Here is a 19,556-nt window from a genome sequence, read left to right on the forward strand (position 1 = left end):
TATAGAAAGAGCTTGATGAGGTAAGAAAGAATCTTTTTAAATTTTAAAAATCCAATTAAAATCAAGGAAGTTATGACTATTTTTGTGCCTCACACGTTTGGATATTTTCCCCTCTTTAAAACCATATGCGTTTTGTCACATTTTATACACTACTTTTTCAGTAAAAATGCTATATCTTTGTTAAAACACATGATTAAGCAATGAAATTTACCATATAAGTGTATTTTTGCACTAGGAATCAGAATATGTTACTGAAAATTTCTAGAAATTAATGGTTTCCAAATAACCTGCAGTAAATGCACATAAATATGCTGCGATTCCTTAAAAATGCTTTGTATACATTAAAAGAAAAGAAGTTAAAAAACTCACAGCTGAATTGCAATACATTATATGTACAAATAACTGAAATCGAAATCTAGGACTGTTTAAAAATGAAATATATTGCAATATTTCTTTGGTATTATTGCAGATTATTACCTTCTGTTAACCCCCCACCCCATCTGACCACCTCTCCAAAATATGGGATTTTACCTTTGTAGGTAATTACGTGTGAATACCTTAAAAACCTTTAATGAAATATAAACAAGTATTATTTTAGAATTTAATGTAAAATGATTCCCTATTTTGGGCCATTCTAGGGTTTTAGGGCAGTTAACCATATTTTTCTATAGGAGATAAATCCTGTGCGCCTTTTTTTTTTTTTTTTTTTAAGATGATTATGTGTGGTCTTAAGAGGGTCTTTGTGCAATTATTAGAGGGCGGGGAAGTTGACACTCTGACTTTGGGTTAATGATAGAGCTAAGGAAAATTATGTATAAAATCCTGAAGACTTGATAGAAACAAAACAAAAACTATTTTAGAATTTAGAGTGAGGATTAGTTTCACATAAATTTAATGTAAAATAATTCACCATTTCGAGACCATTTTAGCATTTTAGGACAGTTGACTAATTTATTTTTTTATGGGTGATAAATGGTGCACTTTCCTTTAAAGAAGGATTTTTTTTTTTAGACACTTATATGTAGCTTATCAAGGAACTTTGGTGATGAGCTTGTCACTTAGACTTAGCGTTATTGTTAGGGCTAAAGGTTTTAAGAGGAGAAGGCTTGCCACTCATACCTAATGTTAGAGGTAGGATTAAGGGATTTTTTTTTTTTTTTTAATGCATTTGACCCCCATATTTACGGTTAGTAGGTAATAATTATTGGCCTTTGAAAATGTTATGCTTTAGATTTTGGACATCGAATTACCTTTATATATGAAATTTATTTTTGTTTGTTTGTCATAATTCTTAAGGGGTGTGAAGCTTAAGGATTATGACAAATAGACAAAAATAAATTTTATTAAAAACAAGTGACGTCACTAACAGAAAATGTGACATTTGGAAAACTTATTAAGTATTTTTTCCCACTTATTTAAATATCAAAAAACATTTTTTGCTAAAGCTAACAAATCGTTCACAAATTTTTGATAAATTTGGTTTTATTTTCAATTACATTTCTTGTCCAAGGGACACATTATTTCGTTAAACTTTCCAGTTTAAGACGTTTTTGTTTTTCTTATTTCTCTACCTAGACTTCGGGCCAATATCACAGCATAGTATTCTGATACTACACTTTGCCTTTTTTGTCCTCTGTCAGTAAAGGAGAAATTCTTCATGACTGAGAAAATCTTTTTTGTTTCTATCCAGATTGACCCTTTTTGGGAAGCTGGATTTTCCTCGCATTAAAAACTGACCTTGTGTCTTCCTGTTTTCGTGGGGTGGCAAGTAAATAGGAACTTAACTAGAAACTGAGCACCTCCTATAAATATTCAAATTTTGATTTTGTATTTTTTTTACATATATAATTGGGTAGATTAGTGTCCATTCAATTATAATCTGCTGAAAAAAATTGTAAAAAAAAAAAAGACGAAAAAAATATATTAGGAGGGGGTGGGGTACTGCTCGCACACGTGAAGCAAAAAAAAAAAAAATATTTCACATTTTCGTTTTTTTTTTTTTAAAAACAAAACAAAACACTGTTTAATTCACCGTTAAAAACTAATGTAATGGATAAAAGTGCACACGTTACATATTTGTTTTTCAACTATATTTTTAAAATTTGATCAAAAATAACACCAGATTGCTTTAAAATTATATATTCTGATAACTGAATAGCTCTAGTTAAGCTAATTATGTTCTAATAATATGAGCTCTAACTAAATATGTAAGAAAATTTTTTTATATTCATATTTTCATATAAAAATTTTTTTTAATTCATTCTGGAATAAAAAACAAAACAAAAAAAGGTTGTTTACAGTAAAGTAATATCAGCGATAGTAGCTGTTGCTGCTTCTACAGATCATTCTTGTATACTTTTTAAAAATAGAACGATTTTTCCAGGTATCATGATTTTAAATTGCTCGGTACCAGAAGATAAAGCTGGTTACATTTGCATTTTTAACGGATAAATGTAATAGAAAGATTTATTTATTTAGCAGTGAGTGTCCAAAGAAATTTTTCAAAATTTTCCAAACTCGTCATTGAAGCCTTTTTTTAACACAACAAAAAAATGAGCTGTCAAAAGAATTTCAAACAACCGAATCTATTAAAAGTAATATCTCTTCTAGTTAATTTCCAAATTTCATGATGAAATTCTTAAGAGAAACGCGGTACGACTGCTTACAAATCAGGGGGGGGGGGCATCACAAAATCTTACCAAAAACGCTGTTTTACGATGTTAACATTTTTAGCATTTTATTTGCTTAAAACTCTTAAAATATATAATGTACCTTATTATTTATTAATTTATTTGTAAGTATATTCATTTTCAAACAAAACGGTGGTATTTTGAGGACTTAAGTTGCATTTGTTTTTAAAATATGACGATTTTAGCAGAACCCCTTTGAAATCCGTAATTATCCAAAGCGTTTTATCGTTCATGTGTACTGCTAATATGAGAGAGAAGGATCCAGAGACAAAGCAGTCAACAGAAACATAACACTCAGCTCCCCTCTAGCCTTTGGGGCATAGGAAGTAAATAACTATTTTAACTCACTCACATAGAAGTTCACACAATGACAAAAGCTACATATGCACACACTGCTTTATGAACTCACACACACACATATTCACATTGACAGAAAACAGATATATACACTTTGAACGTTCTACAAACATGAGAACATTTAACTCCTCTAACAATTTATTCACATAAAATAACTTTTAATCGTCTGTAAATGTGTGCATATATATGATGATTGCAACATCTTGTCAGACAAGTGTCACTCACTCAGGCACTGAAAGTCCATGAGCCGAACATGACTTTAGTCCTGACGGTAAAATTCACACACTCAAACAGACATAACACTGAAGACGGTCACTAGTATACATACACACATATATACATGCACGCATACATACACAATACACATACATATATAAACATACACAAGATGGTCAATGGCATACATACATATATATATATATATAAATCCAAATATACATATATACACATACACATCTGTAAACATACACACATATATACATACACAATGCATAATACACATACATACACATGTACATACATATAAATACACACACACATATACATACATGTACACACACATATACATACATGTACACATATGTACACACACACACATATACATGTACACACACACATATACATGTACACACACGCACACACATATATATATACATATACACTTACCTACATATACATACATACACATACATAAATATACACTCATACACAAACATGCAGATACATACACATATACATGCATACATATACATACACACATGCATATATATACATAGAAACAATATATATATATATATACGTATATACACACACATACATATATACATAGATATACACACATATATATACACCTGTACATGAACATACATACACCTATACATACATATATACATATAATGATGGCAGATCAATTATTACATGCTTCCAGCATTTCAGACCTACACGCGTCACAACTTTTCCATGGCTGAGAGAGTATCTAGACACAGATGATGTTACAGAGTTTTAGCTTTGTACAACAGCTAAATCTCTCTCTCTCTCGGTTCAAAATGTTGACATCCAGCAACAAACAAGAGCAAGATAGCCAGCAACAAGTCAAACTGCAAACCAGCTTAATGCGAGTACTGGTCTCCCGCTTTATGTTTTTTTTTTCTTTTTCTTTAAATCTAAGATTTGCTTCTCCTAGAGGGATTGCCTTCACCACGGCTTACGGGAGCCCTCTCTACCCCACATACACATGACAATAAACACATGCATACATACAGATGTATGCCAACATACATATGCATGTGCACACACATGCAACCATAATCACGTAGAGGCACACATATATGCACATACATACATACATAAATATGCCTATACATACGTACACATACATATACATGTAAAATACCCATGAAGGAACATTCCAAAAGTCATACATAGTAAGTGATCAGCGGCTGGACCGTTTTTGTCCCTTTTCCTTCCTGATCTTTTTCCTCCTTCCTTTTTTTTTTTTTTTTTTTTTAAATAAAAAGTTTGTTTTAGACTCACACATATGCAGTACATGATGATGATGATGATGTTGACAAATTCACACATTTTTTTTTTTACATGGGGGTCACCACTTATCAAGGCCCGAAGGCCACTCAGGGATAAGGGTTATTGCGTCTACAGTAATCAATGAGATAATATTGTAGTAATCATTAGTATTGGGGGTTTTGACAGAATGTCTCAAGGGAGCGGTTTGTCAGGAGTTTGTTTATGTTGGACTTGAAGACGTCTAAGTTGTAGTCAGGTGGGAAACAGGCAAGCGGCAGAGAGTTTCACTGGCGTGCAGCTCTAAGAAAGAAGCTTTGCTCATGGAATCTACGTTTGGATTTAGGCACAGATAAAGAGTGGGGAAAATTATTGACAGTAGTTTCAGCCAGACGGGTGTTTCTCGGGAAAGATTGGCGAGGGGGGACTAGAGATTGGAGCTCAGACGAGCACCTGCCATGGAAATAGTGATAAAACTAAGACAGGCTTGCAACGTCTCTTCTGTGGGAGAGAGGTTGCAGGGAAGAGAAAAGGGCATCCCCCACTAAACCACGAAGTCTATTTTGTACTCTGTCAAGGCAGGATAGGCTGTTTTTAGCAGCTCCTGCCCAGATGTGGCAGCAGTACTCCATCCTTGGACGTATTTGGCTTTTATAAAGATAGAGAATTGCATCAGTAGTGAGATATCTTCTGGAGCGGTAGGAGGATCCTACCATTTTCTCAGCATCCCTGGCAACAGATTTAATGTACGTGTTCCATTTTAGATCAGGAGTAAAGGTCAAACCCAGAAGCTTGTCAAAACATGGAGCCTCTCCAAGACGAGAGCCATCCATTTCAATTGATGCCAGATGGGGATCAGAGCATTGATGATGTAAAGATAGAAGCTTGGTTTTGGATGCATTAAAAGTGACCAGCTACCTCTTCCCCCATTGTACCAAGTGTTCAAGATCAGAGGAGAGAGAATTTGAGAGAACTTTGTCATTTACAGCCTTTGATGTGTTGCCATAGATGGTCGTGTCATCAGCATAGATGTCAACGAATGATTTAAGTATGTGTTTTGGGAGATCATTGATGTAGATCAGGAAGAGAGTTGGACTCAGGATGGACCCCTGAGGGACTCCAGCATTAATACTGTGGGCCTCTGATTTCTGCCCATCAACCACTACTCTTATGAACCTATCGGATAGAAATGATTTAATGATTGAGAAAACATTTCCAGTAATACCGTAGCTGGAAATCTTGTGAAGTAGGCCCTTATGCCATACCTTATCGAAGGCCTTCGCTATGTCGAATTTTCCAAATAACTCAACATATGAATCGACGAAAAACAGTACATTTATATATATATATATATAGTAAGTTACAAAAATATATATGGCAATTAAGCTACACAGAATATTCCACATTTCATTCTCGTGAGAATTCATCAGGTTATGCAAAATGTTGTGGTTAGTGTGCCTTTTTATATACGCACATGCTATTGAATTTTCTAGTTTGCCAATCAGCTTTCTAGTTTCCGCAGCACCCATCCTAATCAGCCAATGGGACAAAGGAATAGTTATCTTCAGGTTCAACCATCTCCTTTGTGTGTTTTTATGGGAAGGGAAGATATCCTTTGTTGTAGTAAGCTAACCTACTTTCAACTTAAGTGTAAGTAGATAAGTTATTTTGTGTTTTATTCTATATTTCGGATATTATACTAGTTTATGTATATATATAAAATTATTCATGAATATGTATGTTTATTTTATTTATTTATTAATTTTCTATTGTTATTGTCAATTTTAAGATTATTTCGTATCACTATCCTAGAGCAAAGTTTATCTTGTGCACACAGTTGTTAGCTATTTCTATCCTACAGTTTAATAGATGTTGGAGTTCTTTAAAGAATAGGAAATTTTTCATTCAGGCATAATCTACATGGATAGTTTAGATCCCTAAATGTACTTGCTTGTCATACTACTTTCCATTCGACTTTCAGCGAACGTCCACTTTCTTTGAGTTCCCAGTATTGGTTTGCTAGTGCTGTTTTCATTCAGTGTTTTGTTTTTGAACATACTTTTATGGTCATAATATCCAGTTTTGAAATCTAAAGAAGTCATACCTATGTAATATTTCTTATCATTCGGGTTTTGTTGGCAAATATTGTAGCCTGGTAAACTATGCTTTTTGTTAGACATTTATTTTGAAGTGGGTAGAGTATGCGGGATATACAGTTGCATTTATCTTGTTCATTATTAGTATTCTTATTTTTATTTCTATTGGGAGTTGTTTAGGTTTAGTGTATTATTATTATTATTTTTACTAGTTACATTTTTGTCCTTTGTGTTAGTTTTATTTTTGTTGTTGTTCACATTTTTATTATTTATTTTATTATTATTGTTTTCATTGCTTTATTTAATATTTTGTTATGTGTTTTAATTATCATCTCTAAATTTTCGCAGCAGCTGTATGATAAATTTAGATTATTTTTATTGAAGATTTAAAAAAAATTTTTTTTTTATTACATTTTCACCCCAAACAAGGCACATTGCCACTTTGGTGTAGGGGGCTACTATCAGGGCCAGCAACTACTGGGGCACTATGTTGGGATTTGGGCAGCAAGATGTCGATCACGTTACACTTGAACTTCTGCATGTCAGTACAGTTAGGGAAGCAGGGACCTGGAATGGAATTCCAGTCTAGAGGTTCTGAGGAAGAAACTACTGGAGTAGAAAGATCTTTTACATCTAGGGATCTCTACTGTGTGGGGGTGGGATTTAGCTGCCTGTCGGGTTTGTCGAGGGTGTCTACGTCATGGGAGCACAAGTGTCTGCAGTTCGTCAGAGCATTCACCATTAAAATACTTGTAGAACAGGCAGAGGGATGCAACGTTTCGTTGATGGGATAGAGGCTGAAGCTTAGATGCCAGTTCAGGGCCTATCAGATTGGCGACTCTTTTGAACCTTGTCTAGGAGCGAGAGACTAGCAGCAGATGCACCAGCCCAAATGTGACAACAATACTCCATACATGGGTGAATGGTGGCCTTATAGACGTACAGGATAATTTCAGGTGTAAGTAGTTTTCTAGCACTAGATTTTATGTAGGGGATTGGATACTGGGAAGTGCTTTTCTTGCAAAGTTTTGTTTTTTACATTTGATTGTAATTAAACAATGTGCAGGTTTCTATAACATAGCGCCATTGATAAGTAAACTTTTATTAAAAGAACATAATTTAACTGTAGACATAGGTTAACCTTCTCACACCATTCAAACACCCCATGTAATAATTAATACATATAATCTCAATCAATAAATTACATTAAAAAAAAAAAAAAAAAAAAAAAAAAAAAACTCATTTCATTTCTGTTACAAACCTATATTTGAATTTCAACAGATATATTTCTTTCCAGTAAGAATATTAACCGTGTTCATATCTCTTAAAATTACATTAACGACTATATGACATCACTAAAATTTCCCTCTCTTTAACAGCGCACCCCCCCCCCTTTTTGAATTTCCAATGTCTTTTTCCTTTTTTCTGAAATAGAACAGCATCACACTTTGCATGTGAAACATTTTCAAATATTTTGTACTGGTGCTTTTTGTTTCTTAATCTCATTCATCCAAAGGAAGTCTCGAAATAAAGACGAAATGTTGATGAACACATAATACGGTTTGTTCCTTTTTATTTCTCTATTTTGTCGGAATACTATTTCCATTATTTTCATCATCATATATATATATATATATTACTGCTATATTCATATACAGAACTTGACTAGATTATTACTCTAGAATTTCCACAGGTTTTAATAGGCCTGCATATATCTCATTCTATTGATACAAGTTTGTATAATTTCTTGTTTTTTATTAAGCAAATTCTCCCTCTACTATATGGAAGGATGCCAAAGTGCATGAATTATATTTTTTTCTCTTATTAGGTATATATTTATTTGCTTTATCTAAAATTGACCATTTCAATTCATGAGTTTTATTCCCAACTAATTCCCTAATATATCTAACAAAAGAAGTGGGGTACAATGAACATTAGAATTTCCATCCTTCTGACAACTCTGAAAAACACTATATTTTAGGTTCAAGTACAGATAAATGTTAATATTTTTTTAAATTATAAAATAAAACAACATTTTTGGTAATTGAGTATAACACGGTAGCTTAACTTCCAAACACATCGTTAGAGGGCACCCTCTTCTATCAATTGAGGTATGGAAGCACAAAATGGAAACAATACTTCTGCTTTTCTCCAAAACTGCTTACTTATACATTTGGCCAAAATATTAAGATATTTTATGCCAATATATTTACTAGCAGGACCTGCGAAAATTCCACAGGGGACTCATTCATATGTAATATATTGATGTTGGCATTCTGTAGATGTCCAGCGTAAATGGAGACGCTCTGATATTATTTTACCTATTTACAATGCCTCTCCACGGGACAGAGTTAGACACCAGGGTCGTTTTTTAACGTGGAGAAAAGGTAAAAAAATAGAAAATTGTCTCAGTCGCGAAGGACTGCTCCTCCACCGAAAGAGAACAAGAAATGGAAGTGCAGCATCTGAAGAACAAATACTACACTTTGATCTTGGCCAAAAGGCACTCTGATATTATTGTAGCTCTTTTGTTAAAACTGCAAAAGTATTTATCTAAGCTAGCAGGGATACCTGGTATAGCCTGATCGTAAAGTACACTTAAATATGATATTTTAATTCTTGCAGATTTTGTATATATTATTACAGAGTTTATGTTCTACTGATTTTTATATATTATAAAGTTGCGATTTCAGAAATAAAAAATATATCCCTATGACTTAGGTGCATCAGCTTGAATCGAAATCAAAACCAAAACTTATGAAAAAAATATGTATATATAGTATATATAGACATATAATATGAGTTCCTTCAGCTATAACCGAAACAAAACTTATGAGTTTTTGATAAAATTATTTATAAAAAAAAAAATTAGATTATAGGAGTTCCTTCAACTATAATCGAAACCAAAACTTGTGTTAAAATTATTTATTACAAGAAATGGAAGCCCATAACAATTAAACAATAGTAACTCTGATGTAAGCGTGACACATAAAATAAACAACACACACTATCCTATTAATATATAGAAGATTTAAAATATATTTATTAATAGAAATATGAAAAAACAATGAATGTGTCGCAAAATATTGTTTTAAATTCTGAAACTTTTTTTTATCAATTTTTATTTTTAGCAACCTATTTAGATATTTTTAAAGTAATTTATTTGCAGAAACTTGAAAAAAGAAACAAACAATGAATGTATCACATTTTTTACAATTTACAAAAAGGTAAATGCGCAAGAGAAAAATAGTTTAACAGTTGCCAAAATATTAATATTTCACAAATGTTTAAAAAGTTTTAAATTCAAAGTACAAATCCAGTCGATGATATTACCCAAAAATTTATTTTTAAATTGGCAATACCACAGAAATTCCTGTAGGTGGCAGTAGAAATGGAAAAAGTAATCTATTTAAAAAAAAAAAAAGAAAGTAAAATTAAATAATAGAAAAAGTTTACAAATAATCTTATTAGAATTCAAAACAATATTTTACATTTTTATAAATAAATATATTTTCAAAATATCTAGATAAATGAAAAAAAAAAAAAAAGCACTTTTACAAAAGCTTTTTTAAACTGGAATACAACGAGACACATTCATTCTTTTTTATAATTCTGTAAATAAACAGAATATTTTAAGTATCTAAACAGTTTACCAAACTATAAACATAGTATTTTTTTAAAAATATGCGATAAAAAAATTTTTTTTAATTAAAAAAATGTCAGCAGTTTTGTAGAAAAGCAGAGGTACTGTTTCCATTTTATGCTTTCATATCTCAATTAAGAAACACGAGTGCCCTCTAACAATGTATTTGAAAGTTAAGCGACTGTTATGCTCAATCACCACATTTTTAATAGGAATTTGAACATGAAACTGTTTTATGGTCATAAAAATTTCACTATTTTTTTTCAGTGTTTTCTTTATTTCTTCGGCTATTTGAGTTGCCTTTTATTTCATGACTAGCGGAGAGTTGGGTGGGGGGGGGCGTTGCCCGGGTGCTTGGAGGTGTGTGTAGGGGCGGGGGCTTGGAGGGGGGAGGTAGATCAAAACAACCCTGTTTATAAAAAAAAAAAAAAAATAAATAAAAAAAAAAAGTTGGCCGGGTGTTTGGAGGTGTAAAAGAAAAAAGTTTTAATAGAAAGGTAGGCTTGAACCCCGAACCTTTGACTCGGAGGTGGAAAGAAAATGGAAAAAAAACCCTGCAACCTAACCATCTCAACCACGTGAATAGATGAATTGATAGGTGTTAAGTTTATAAAGCGAAATTAATAGGTGCGAGAACGCTAAGTCACGTAATGTTTGATCTAGTTTTGCATTGTAAGCTAGTTTGTTTTCTCCACTACATGGCGATCAAAAAATATCTCAAAAATAGCTCGTAAAAGTTGGGTAAATTAAAGATAGCTGCGACGCAAGTTCCTTAGTCATAGATATTATTATTTAGACTGCATATAAAAAGTTTTAAGGAGCGAGCCAACTGAGAATCACGGCAAAAAATGTCTTTTGTAGACATACACAAAAAGTGAACACACATACATACATACACATATTTTCGCTTTTATATATATACTAGCGAGGAGTACCCGGCGTTGCCCGAGTGTTTTTCGGGGTATGTGAAAAAAACCCGAAGCATTGACGACGCGCAGTTGGAAAATAGTAAAGTGTTTAAAAAAAAAAACAGGTGCGTGTTTTTGATTGACGTGATGCCGATAGGTATTCAGCAGTTATTTTGTGCGGGGCAGTTTTGAATAAATGGGTTTGTTTGTTTTTAAAAACCTGCTCCCTCGTCTCAAAATGAAAGCTACAGTCTGATATGACGAAGTCGACATTGAACAAACTGGCTCTGGGCCTGTGATTAGAGTCGAGGTTCGCTTTTTTTATACGGAAAACCGAATGTAACGATGCGGGAAATGTGGAATAATTAACGTTTGAAAGTCAATAAAATTAAATAGAGGCGAGCTCCGTGGATAATTCGTAGATATTACAATTTATAGATGATATAAAAAGTTTTAAAAAGTTGTGAAGCGAGCAAGCGCTTCTTTGAAAGAAGCCTTTTGTGGACATCGAGGAAAAGCGAACATACATACATACATTTTCGCTTATATATATATATATATATATATATATATATATATATATATATATATATAAGTAGGTTGTAGTTTGCTTGAAGCATTGTTGAAGAAAATTATAAGATAAAATTAAAAGCCAAGAACAATGCGAGATTTTTTTTTTTTTATATAGAGTAAAATTAAATGCAAACAAAAGAAATAAATTTCTTTTTTTGTTGTTGTTTGTTTTTTCTTTTTCACACAAATTTTAACTCTAAACAACAGTAATTTTTTTTTTCTGTTGTATTCAATGGTGTTGTAAATCTCAATATATTTCAGACTTATTAGTCCATTTTCAAGAGAAGACAGCGGAAGAGTGTTCAAAATTGGAAAAGTAGCCGCAGAGTTTGCCACGTGATACTGCGAAATATAGAACAAAAAATGACGTTAGGAGAACGTTAAAATAAATCAGTTGATGTTTGAAATACTTGTTGCGTTTGTGAATCAAGGGAGATGACTATTCAAGCAAGGTTTTTTTTTTTTTTAATTATTGTTTTTCTTATGTTTTAAACTTATATATAGAATGTTGATGTGAAAATCTGGTTCTGAATTAATGCAAGTGCGAATATGTTTATAGAACGACGAAGCAGTAGTGTTTAAGTGCTCTTTAATGCGGTGATGAAGCAATCTGGTAGTGCTTCCGATGTAAGATGCACTGCATTTAGCGCATTGTAGGTCGTAAACAACGTGGTTCTTAAAGCATAAACCTGTGTGTGATATTGGGCAATTAGAGAGTGAATACACCTCCATTCCTGCACATCCAGCCATCAATCTCATGGCAGACATTATAGCATCTAAAAACCCACAATGCTTCGGAATTACTCCAGGAGATCTCTTACAACTCCTCCGTATTATAGTAGACAACACTTACTTTACTTTCCTACAAAACACGTTCAAACAAGTATCTGGACTACCCATGGGCTCCAGTCTATCCGGTATTCTTGCCATTGCTTATATGGACAAACTCAAAAGACACACCCTTAGTACCTGCTATTCTTATCTCCTTTTTACTAGATATATCGATGACATTTTAATTATCACATACTCCCGCGAAGAAGCTATTAACATTTTCCACAAATTCAATAACGCCGACCCAAACTTAAAATTTACTATAGAACACCCAGACTCTTCGGAATCTCTTTCTCTACTTGATTTTAAAATACAAATAAAAAAAAATGGTGCTATATGCACTGAATTCTACAGAAAACCCGCCAGCAAACGCCTCTTCGTACATTTCAAATCTGCGCTACCTCTCAAGGACAAACTAAACTACGCACATGCTGAAATCTCACGCATACAAGACAAATGCACTAACATCTCCGACAAACATACACACACTAACAATTTCCTACAGACCCTCTCACTAAACGGCTACCCTAATACGATCCTATCCTCACTTAAAAAGAAAAAACGCAACACCCGACCCTTCTCTAACAATTGTTTTCTAAAACTACCCTTCCTCAGTGACAAAATCTCATCTTCAATCCGAAAAGCCATCCGCAGCGAGGGGCACAACATTCAACTCATCCACACTGGATCTACTTTAAGACAACAGCTCAACCGAAAACATCCATCGCATACACCTTCCCCTTGTTCACTCTCTAATTGCCCAATATCACACACAGGTTTATGCTTTAAGAACCACGTTGTTTACGACCTACAATGCGCTAAATGCAGTGCATCTTACATCGGAAGCACTACCAGATTGCTTCATCACCGCATTAAAGAGCACTTAAACACTACTGCTTCGTCGTTCTATAAACATATTCGCACTTGCATTAATTCAGAACCAGATTTTCACATCAACATTCTTGCTTCTTCAAGAAACGTAGATCAACTTCGTATCCTCGAATCTTTAATTATTTAAAAAAATACTCCCACACTAAACAATAGACTGGAATTGAGCTCCGCTTTTATAATATAAGTTTAAAACATAAAAAAAACAATAATTAAAAAAAAAAAAAAAACCTTGCTTGAATAGTCATCTCCCTTGATTCACAAACGCAACAAGTATTTCAAACATCAACTGATTTATTTTAACGTTCTCCTAACGTCATTTTTTGTTCTATATTTCGCGGTATCACGTGGCAAACTCTGCGGCTACTTTTCCAATTTTGAACACTCTTCCGCTGTCTTCTCTTGAAAATGGACTAATAAGTCTGAAATATATTGAGATTTACAACACCATTGAATACAACAGAAAAAAAAAAATTACTGTTGTTTAGAGTTAAAATTTGTGTGAAAAAGAAAAAACAAACAACAAAAAAAAAAGAAATTTATTTCTTTTGTTTGCATTTAATTTTACTCTATATAAAAAAAAAATCTCGCATTGTTCTTGGCTTTTAATTTTATCTTATAATATATATATATATATATATATATATATATATATATATAGAGAGAGAGAGAGAGAGAGAGAGAGATTATTTCCATAAAATATAAATTATATTGTAAAACATTTTGGAAAATGATCTCCACTAACTAAATTTTTGAGAGCCAACTCTAGAAGCTAAATACTTGAATGCTGACTTTATGCAGTGATCTCATTTGGACCTATAATCTCCTCAATGGCCATTATGATCTTTATCAAGACCAGAAAAAACAGTTTTACTGCCATTTCAATTGAACCAAAGAAGGGACGCTTTCTCAATCAGGGTCCATGAACCTTGAAATGGACTTCATGGAGATTTACTAAATGTGCTAACACAATAATTCAAGGTGAATTTGTACAGGTGACTTGCTACCATTTTTCTCTTTGGTTTAAATTTGTAACATCCTACCATGATATAGAAATTGAAGCAGGCTTGTTTTAGTTTCCCCCACCACCACCAAATTTCTTGAATTGAATTGTACTGAAGATTATTTTAGCAAAAAATAAAATTAGCAGTGAGTGAACAAAAAATTGCCTCTCAGGCCAATTAGTTGGCACTGATCATCATGATCAAAATGTAATATCTGATCTAACCCTGAACCATATTAAATTACTGGCCTGATTTATTTCCTGTTTGGCAATAGGACGTTTGCCGCAGTTTTGTTAACTACACCAGCCCACATAGTTAACTGTTATGATCATGGCTGCACGACTGACTGTTGACTAGTGCCACTGGTCCAGCGACTGACTATCAGCCCAGATGCCTTTTAATTTTACCACTGCATCCAGGTCATCACACTCAATCAGCCCTGAACTGAGCTTTATTGAATTTATTTTTTTTATTCCAATTTCATCCCAAACAAGGTACAGTGCCACCTTGATGTAGGGGGCTACTATCAGGGACATAAATTGCAGGGATACTATGTGTGGCGATGAGCGGCAAGATGTCTGTTCACATTACACTTGAACTTCTGCATGTCAGTACAATTGGGAAAGCAGAATCCTGGAAGGGAGTTCCAAAGTCTAGCAGTTCTGGGGAGGAAACTATTAGAGTAGAAGGTTTTTTTTACATCTAGCGATCTCTACTATTTAGAGGTGGGATTTTGCTGCTTGTTGGATTTGTCGAGAGTATTTACATCGAGGGGGTACAAGGGTTTGTAGTTTATCGGAGCATTCAGCATTAAAATACTTGTAGAACAGGCAGAGGATACAACATTTCATCTATGGAACAGATATGGAAGCTTAGATAACAGTTCAGGACTTAGGTTGGCGACTCTTTTGAACCCTGTTCAAGTGCAAGAGACGAGTAGCAGATGTACCAGCCCAAATGTGACAACAGTACTCCATACATGGCCAAATGGTGGCCTTATAGAGCTACAAGATACTTTCAGGCGAAAGTAGCTTTCTAGTACGGTAGAGAGAGCCTACCTTCCTGACAGCGGCCCTGGCAGTGGTCTCAATGTATCTGTTCCAACACATGTTCCCTGTGAATACTGAGCCAAAGAATTTAAAAGAAGTACTTTCAGGTAATGTATCTTTAACCATTGCTACTGGTGGTTGAGAAGGTTTCTTGTAATTATTGAAGGAAAGAAATTTAGTCTTGACAGCATTGGATCTGATTATCCATTTTTGTTCCCATTCCACTACAGATTGGAGGTCTTCCTCTAGTGTTTCTGCCATTTCCTTAGATATGTGTTCATTTGTTTTACCCTCGTGCCTGTTATAGACAGTGGTGTCATCAGCAAATATATCCATCTCAAAGACAATTTTATCAGGGAGGTCATTTATGAATATTAGGAATAATAAAAATCCATGGATAGACCCTTGAGATACTCCCGCATTAATATCATATTGTTTAGATGTACAACCGTCGAGAACAACCTGGATTCTTCTCTTACTTAAGAAGGATTTAATTATGGTAAGTATTCATCCAGTTATACTGTATGATTTGATTTTGTTGAGAAAACCATTGTGCCATGCTCTGTCAGAAGCCTTAGATATATCTAGGGCTAATGCTATCCCCTCCTCTGCTTTGTCCAGTGTATGGTATATACATCAAGAGATCAGCATTAAGATATCTGTTGTAGAACAGGCTTGCCTAAATCAATATTGTTGGTCGGTCAGAAATTTAGCAGCTGTAAGGTGATGGACTAGAGCTTGGTTAATTATGGACTCAAATATTTTGGCGAAAAGCAAGAAGAGGTTAATAGGGCGATAATTTAATGGGTCAGTTCTTTCGCCAGAATTCTTGAAAACAGGCACCACAGAAGCAGATTTCTAGCAGTCAGGAAAGCAAGATTCATTTAGGCATTTGTTGTAAAGTTTGGAGAGAACTGAAGCAACCTTGGAAGAGCATTTTTTTTTAATAGCACAGCCGGAATGAGATTGGATCCACATGCTTTTGAGGTGGTAAGGTTTTTTTATGCTGCCATGCACCTGAGAAGGGGTAATTTTCAGATCATCTAGTGTGGCACAAACTTTAATAAAGACTTTTCATATCTATCTGCGTAAGTATACTTTGATAATTATGTTCGAGTTTGAAGAAATATGGTATAATAAAATTATGGGGTGTTCGTTCGCGCCTGATCTCCATAGAATGAAAATATGTCACAAAGTTTAACAAGGTTTTTTAATATAGATTCACAGAATATTGTGATAAGTGTTTCAGTGTGAACAGGTATGGTATAATAAATTATGGGGTTTATCTATTTTATTTTTACTCATCATATTTTGCTTTGGTTTTGATACCCCCAAATTCGAAGCTCTCTCTTTACAACCATTCCTTTTCATAACCTATCATACTTTCATAAATCAGAGTTCATTTTCTATAGGCTGTTTTTGAACCCAGTCATTGATGGGTACTTTTGCTAGTATATATATATATATATATATGCACATAATGATGACATAAATAGATAATAATATATATGCGGTCTAATAACCAAAATAAATGACTACTTATCTTCTACATAACTTGAAAATTAAAATAATGTAGAGGCCCCTACATTTGAATGGTGATTCAGTCAGTCTCTTTAGGCAAATCAATACCATAGAAAGAGAGGTCAGCCTTTGGAGATTTGGTTCTGAAGAGTACAGGCCACTTTGCTCATCATTTTTCTCCCTCTGGTCAGTTAGCTAAATGTAGTAGCAGCTTTTTTCTTTAATTCAGAAAAGTGCCAACAAGTTTTCACAGCTACATATGTGTATTGAAATAAACTATCCTTGAAACATAATTAATGAAGTTTGTTAATCTCTCATGCAATACAAGGATCTAACAAATCACATGGGTTTGGCAGCAAATGAGTAGAGACTGGGTTTGTAACAACAACACAAGCATATAAGAGTTTATACACCCATTGGTAAGCAAAAATGCAACAGACATTCTTATTATACATGTAAGAAGAGAGAAAAATCTCAATACTTACCATGTCAGAGGATGTGTCAGTTAATTCTGAAACTGCAGGTGATGAAGAAGTTGTCACAATGGAAGATAATTTTAATGATAATGGATTGGTTTCTACAGGTAAAGATGAATGTGAGGCAGATATAACAACTGCAGAATTAGCTATAAGAGTAAAAAGAAATAATTAAAATTAATAAAGATTTTGTTTTTAATAAAATAATCTGCTTATCAATACTTTTCCGTGTGATTTTTATTTTAGTGATGCTAGGTATGACTAAAATTAGTTAGCACAAACCAGCATAGAGTTTAGTGTACAAAAATGGGAAAGTTCCTTTGTGGCAACTCATTTTTATTTTGTTATTTTGATAAAACTGGAATGTAAAACAAAATTTAATCCTTTCTCTTCATAGATGTATAATTTTTTTTCTCTGGTGTCATAAAATATATATATATATATATATATATATATATATATATATATATATATATATATATATATTCAGGTAACTTCAAGTAGTGCTTTCAATTAAATATATTCTTGGATTTATTATTTTAAATAAGTTTTAATTAAGACAAAAAAGACATAGTTATTATTAACGTTTGATCACTGCTTATATGTGAATGTGGCTTGTGCACTTATGTTAACAGTTGTAAATTTTCAAATACAGTAAATTTTCAAATTCCATGTACAACTTTCTTTATTTGCATAGTAATATGACCTCAGCAAATCAATAAAAATAAATCTCTGCAAAATGCTATAATTCTCAGGATTTTTTAAAATTCAATTTCTTTAATATTTAATTCATGAAAATTTTCAATATCGGATTTTTTTAAGACAACTCAAAACCTTTTACTAACTCCCACTATATTGACAAATGCCCATTTTTCTTGAAGATGGGGTTGTGTTTTTACACACAATATTATGTACAACAAATTTGAAAAACAATAATATTTTTTATTATTTAAATTATTCAGATTATTACGTAAATTTGATTATAAATTAGCACTTTTATCCCTGGCATCAATAGTTCTTGCAAACATTTTTGTGTCAGTCTTTTAGAGGTTGAAGGTGTAATCTTAAGTATTTTTTTTTTTACAAGGTGGTCACCACATATGAAGGCCCGGGAGCCATTTAGGGATAAGGGTTATGAAGTATGTGTGATACAAAGAATATGATTAAGAATTGCTAAAAACTTCTCCCCAGTCATCGCTGATAGAATGAAGGCAAGCTATTTCCATCGATTAAATAAAGTGTTCTATTCAAAATTCTATAGAGATTCCCAAGTTTGACAAAATGTACTTGAAGGAGACTAAAACACTAGGATAATATCCAAAATGAGAACAGTACTCTGAATAACTGAATAATGCAAATCACTAACCTTCAACTCAAAAATTCTAAAATGTTTTTTTCACATACAAAATAAATTTTTGTTAATGAAAATAGTGAGCTAACTCATGATAGCCTAAAAATGAAAAACAATATTAATGACACAAGAGAAAGTATTATCTATAATATAAAAGCAAAAATGTGTGTATTTATGTGTGTGTGTTTGTATGTGTGTGCATTTTTTTTGTATTTCTGCCACAGGCTTTTTTGTGGGGGGCGCTAGGAGGGGGGGGGGGTCACTAAATCTTACAATTTTTTATATACTGTCTAGATTATAATATGTCCGATTTACAAAACGAGGTTGTCCGAATCTTTTATGTTACAAAATTCACATTGTGATTTCATTTTCTTTACTACTGTGGCATGATGTTTGACCTAGAAAACCACATGTTTACGTTCGTTTAACCACTTGCTTTTTTAAACATTTAATTACACCCTTCCTCAATTCTCTGCCCATGTAGCATCGTGGTAAGTTGTCAGGCTATTCGCCTCAAGGCTTCTAGTTCAAGCCTACCTCCCTAACAAAATTTTTTTTTTCTTTTACACCCAAGCAACCGGGCACCCCCGCTAGTACATTTATAAAGGAAAAGTTTAAATTGTTTCCATTTAAATTTCATCAAAATGACAC

At 33.1% G+C, this 19,556-nt stretch overlaps 1 protein-coding gene across 1 annotated transcript in view; it reads right to left on the reverse strand.

Moving 5' to 3' along the window:
• Positions 1-19,556, reverse strand: part of LOC145268369 (uncharacterized) — a 90,149-nt gene that overhangs the window by 31,253 nt on the left and 39,340 nt on the right. The window contains exon 14 of the mRNA XM_080123919.1: positions 17,564-17,703. Coding sequence (XP_079980045.1) covers positions 17,564-17,703 — 140 coding nt within the window. The remainder of the gene's footprint in view (positions 1-17,563; positions 17,704-19,556) is intronic.

The sequence above is a fragment of the Euprymna scolopes genome, chromosome 43, assembly GCF_053919585.1.
Source record: "Euprymna scolopes isolate OS-2025 chromosome 43, ASM5391958v1, whole genome shotgun sequence".
Taxonomy (NCBI): domain Eukaryota; kingdom Metazoa; phylum Mollusca; class Cephalopoda; order Sepiida; family Sepiolidae; genus Euprymna; species Euprymna scolopes.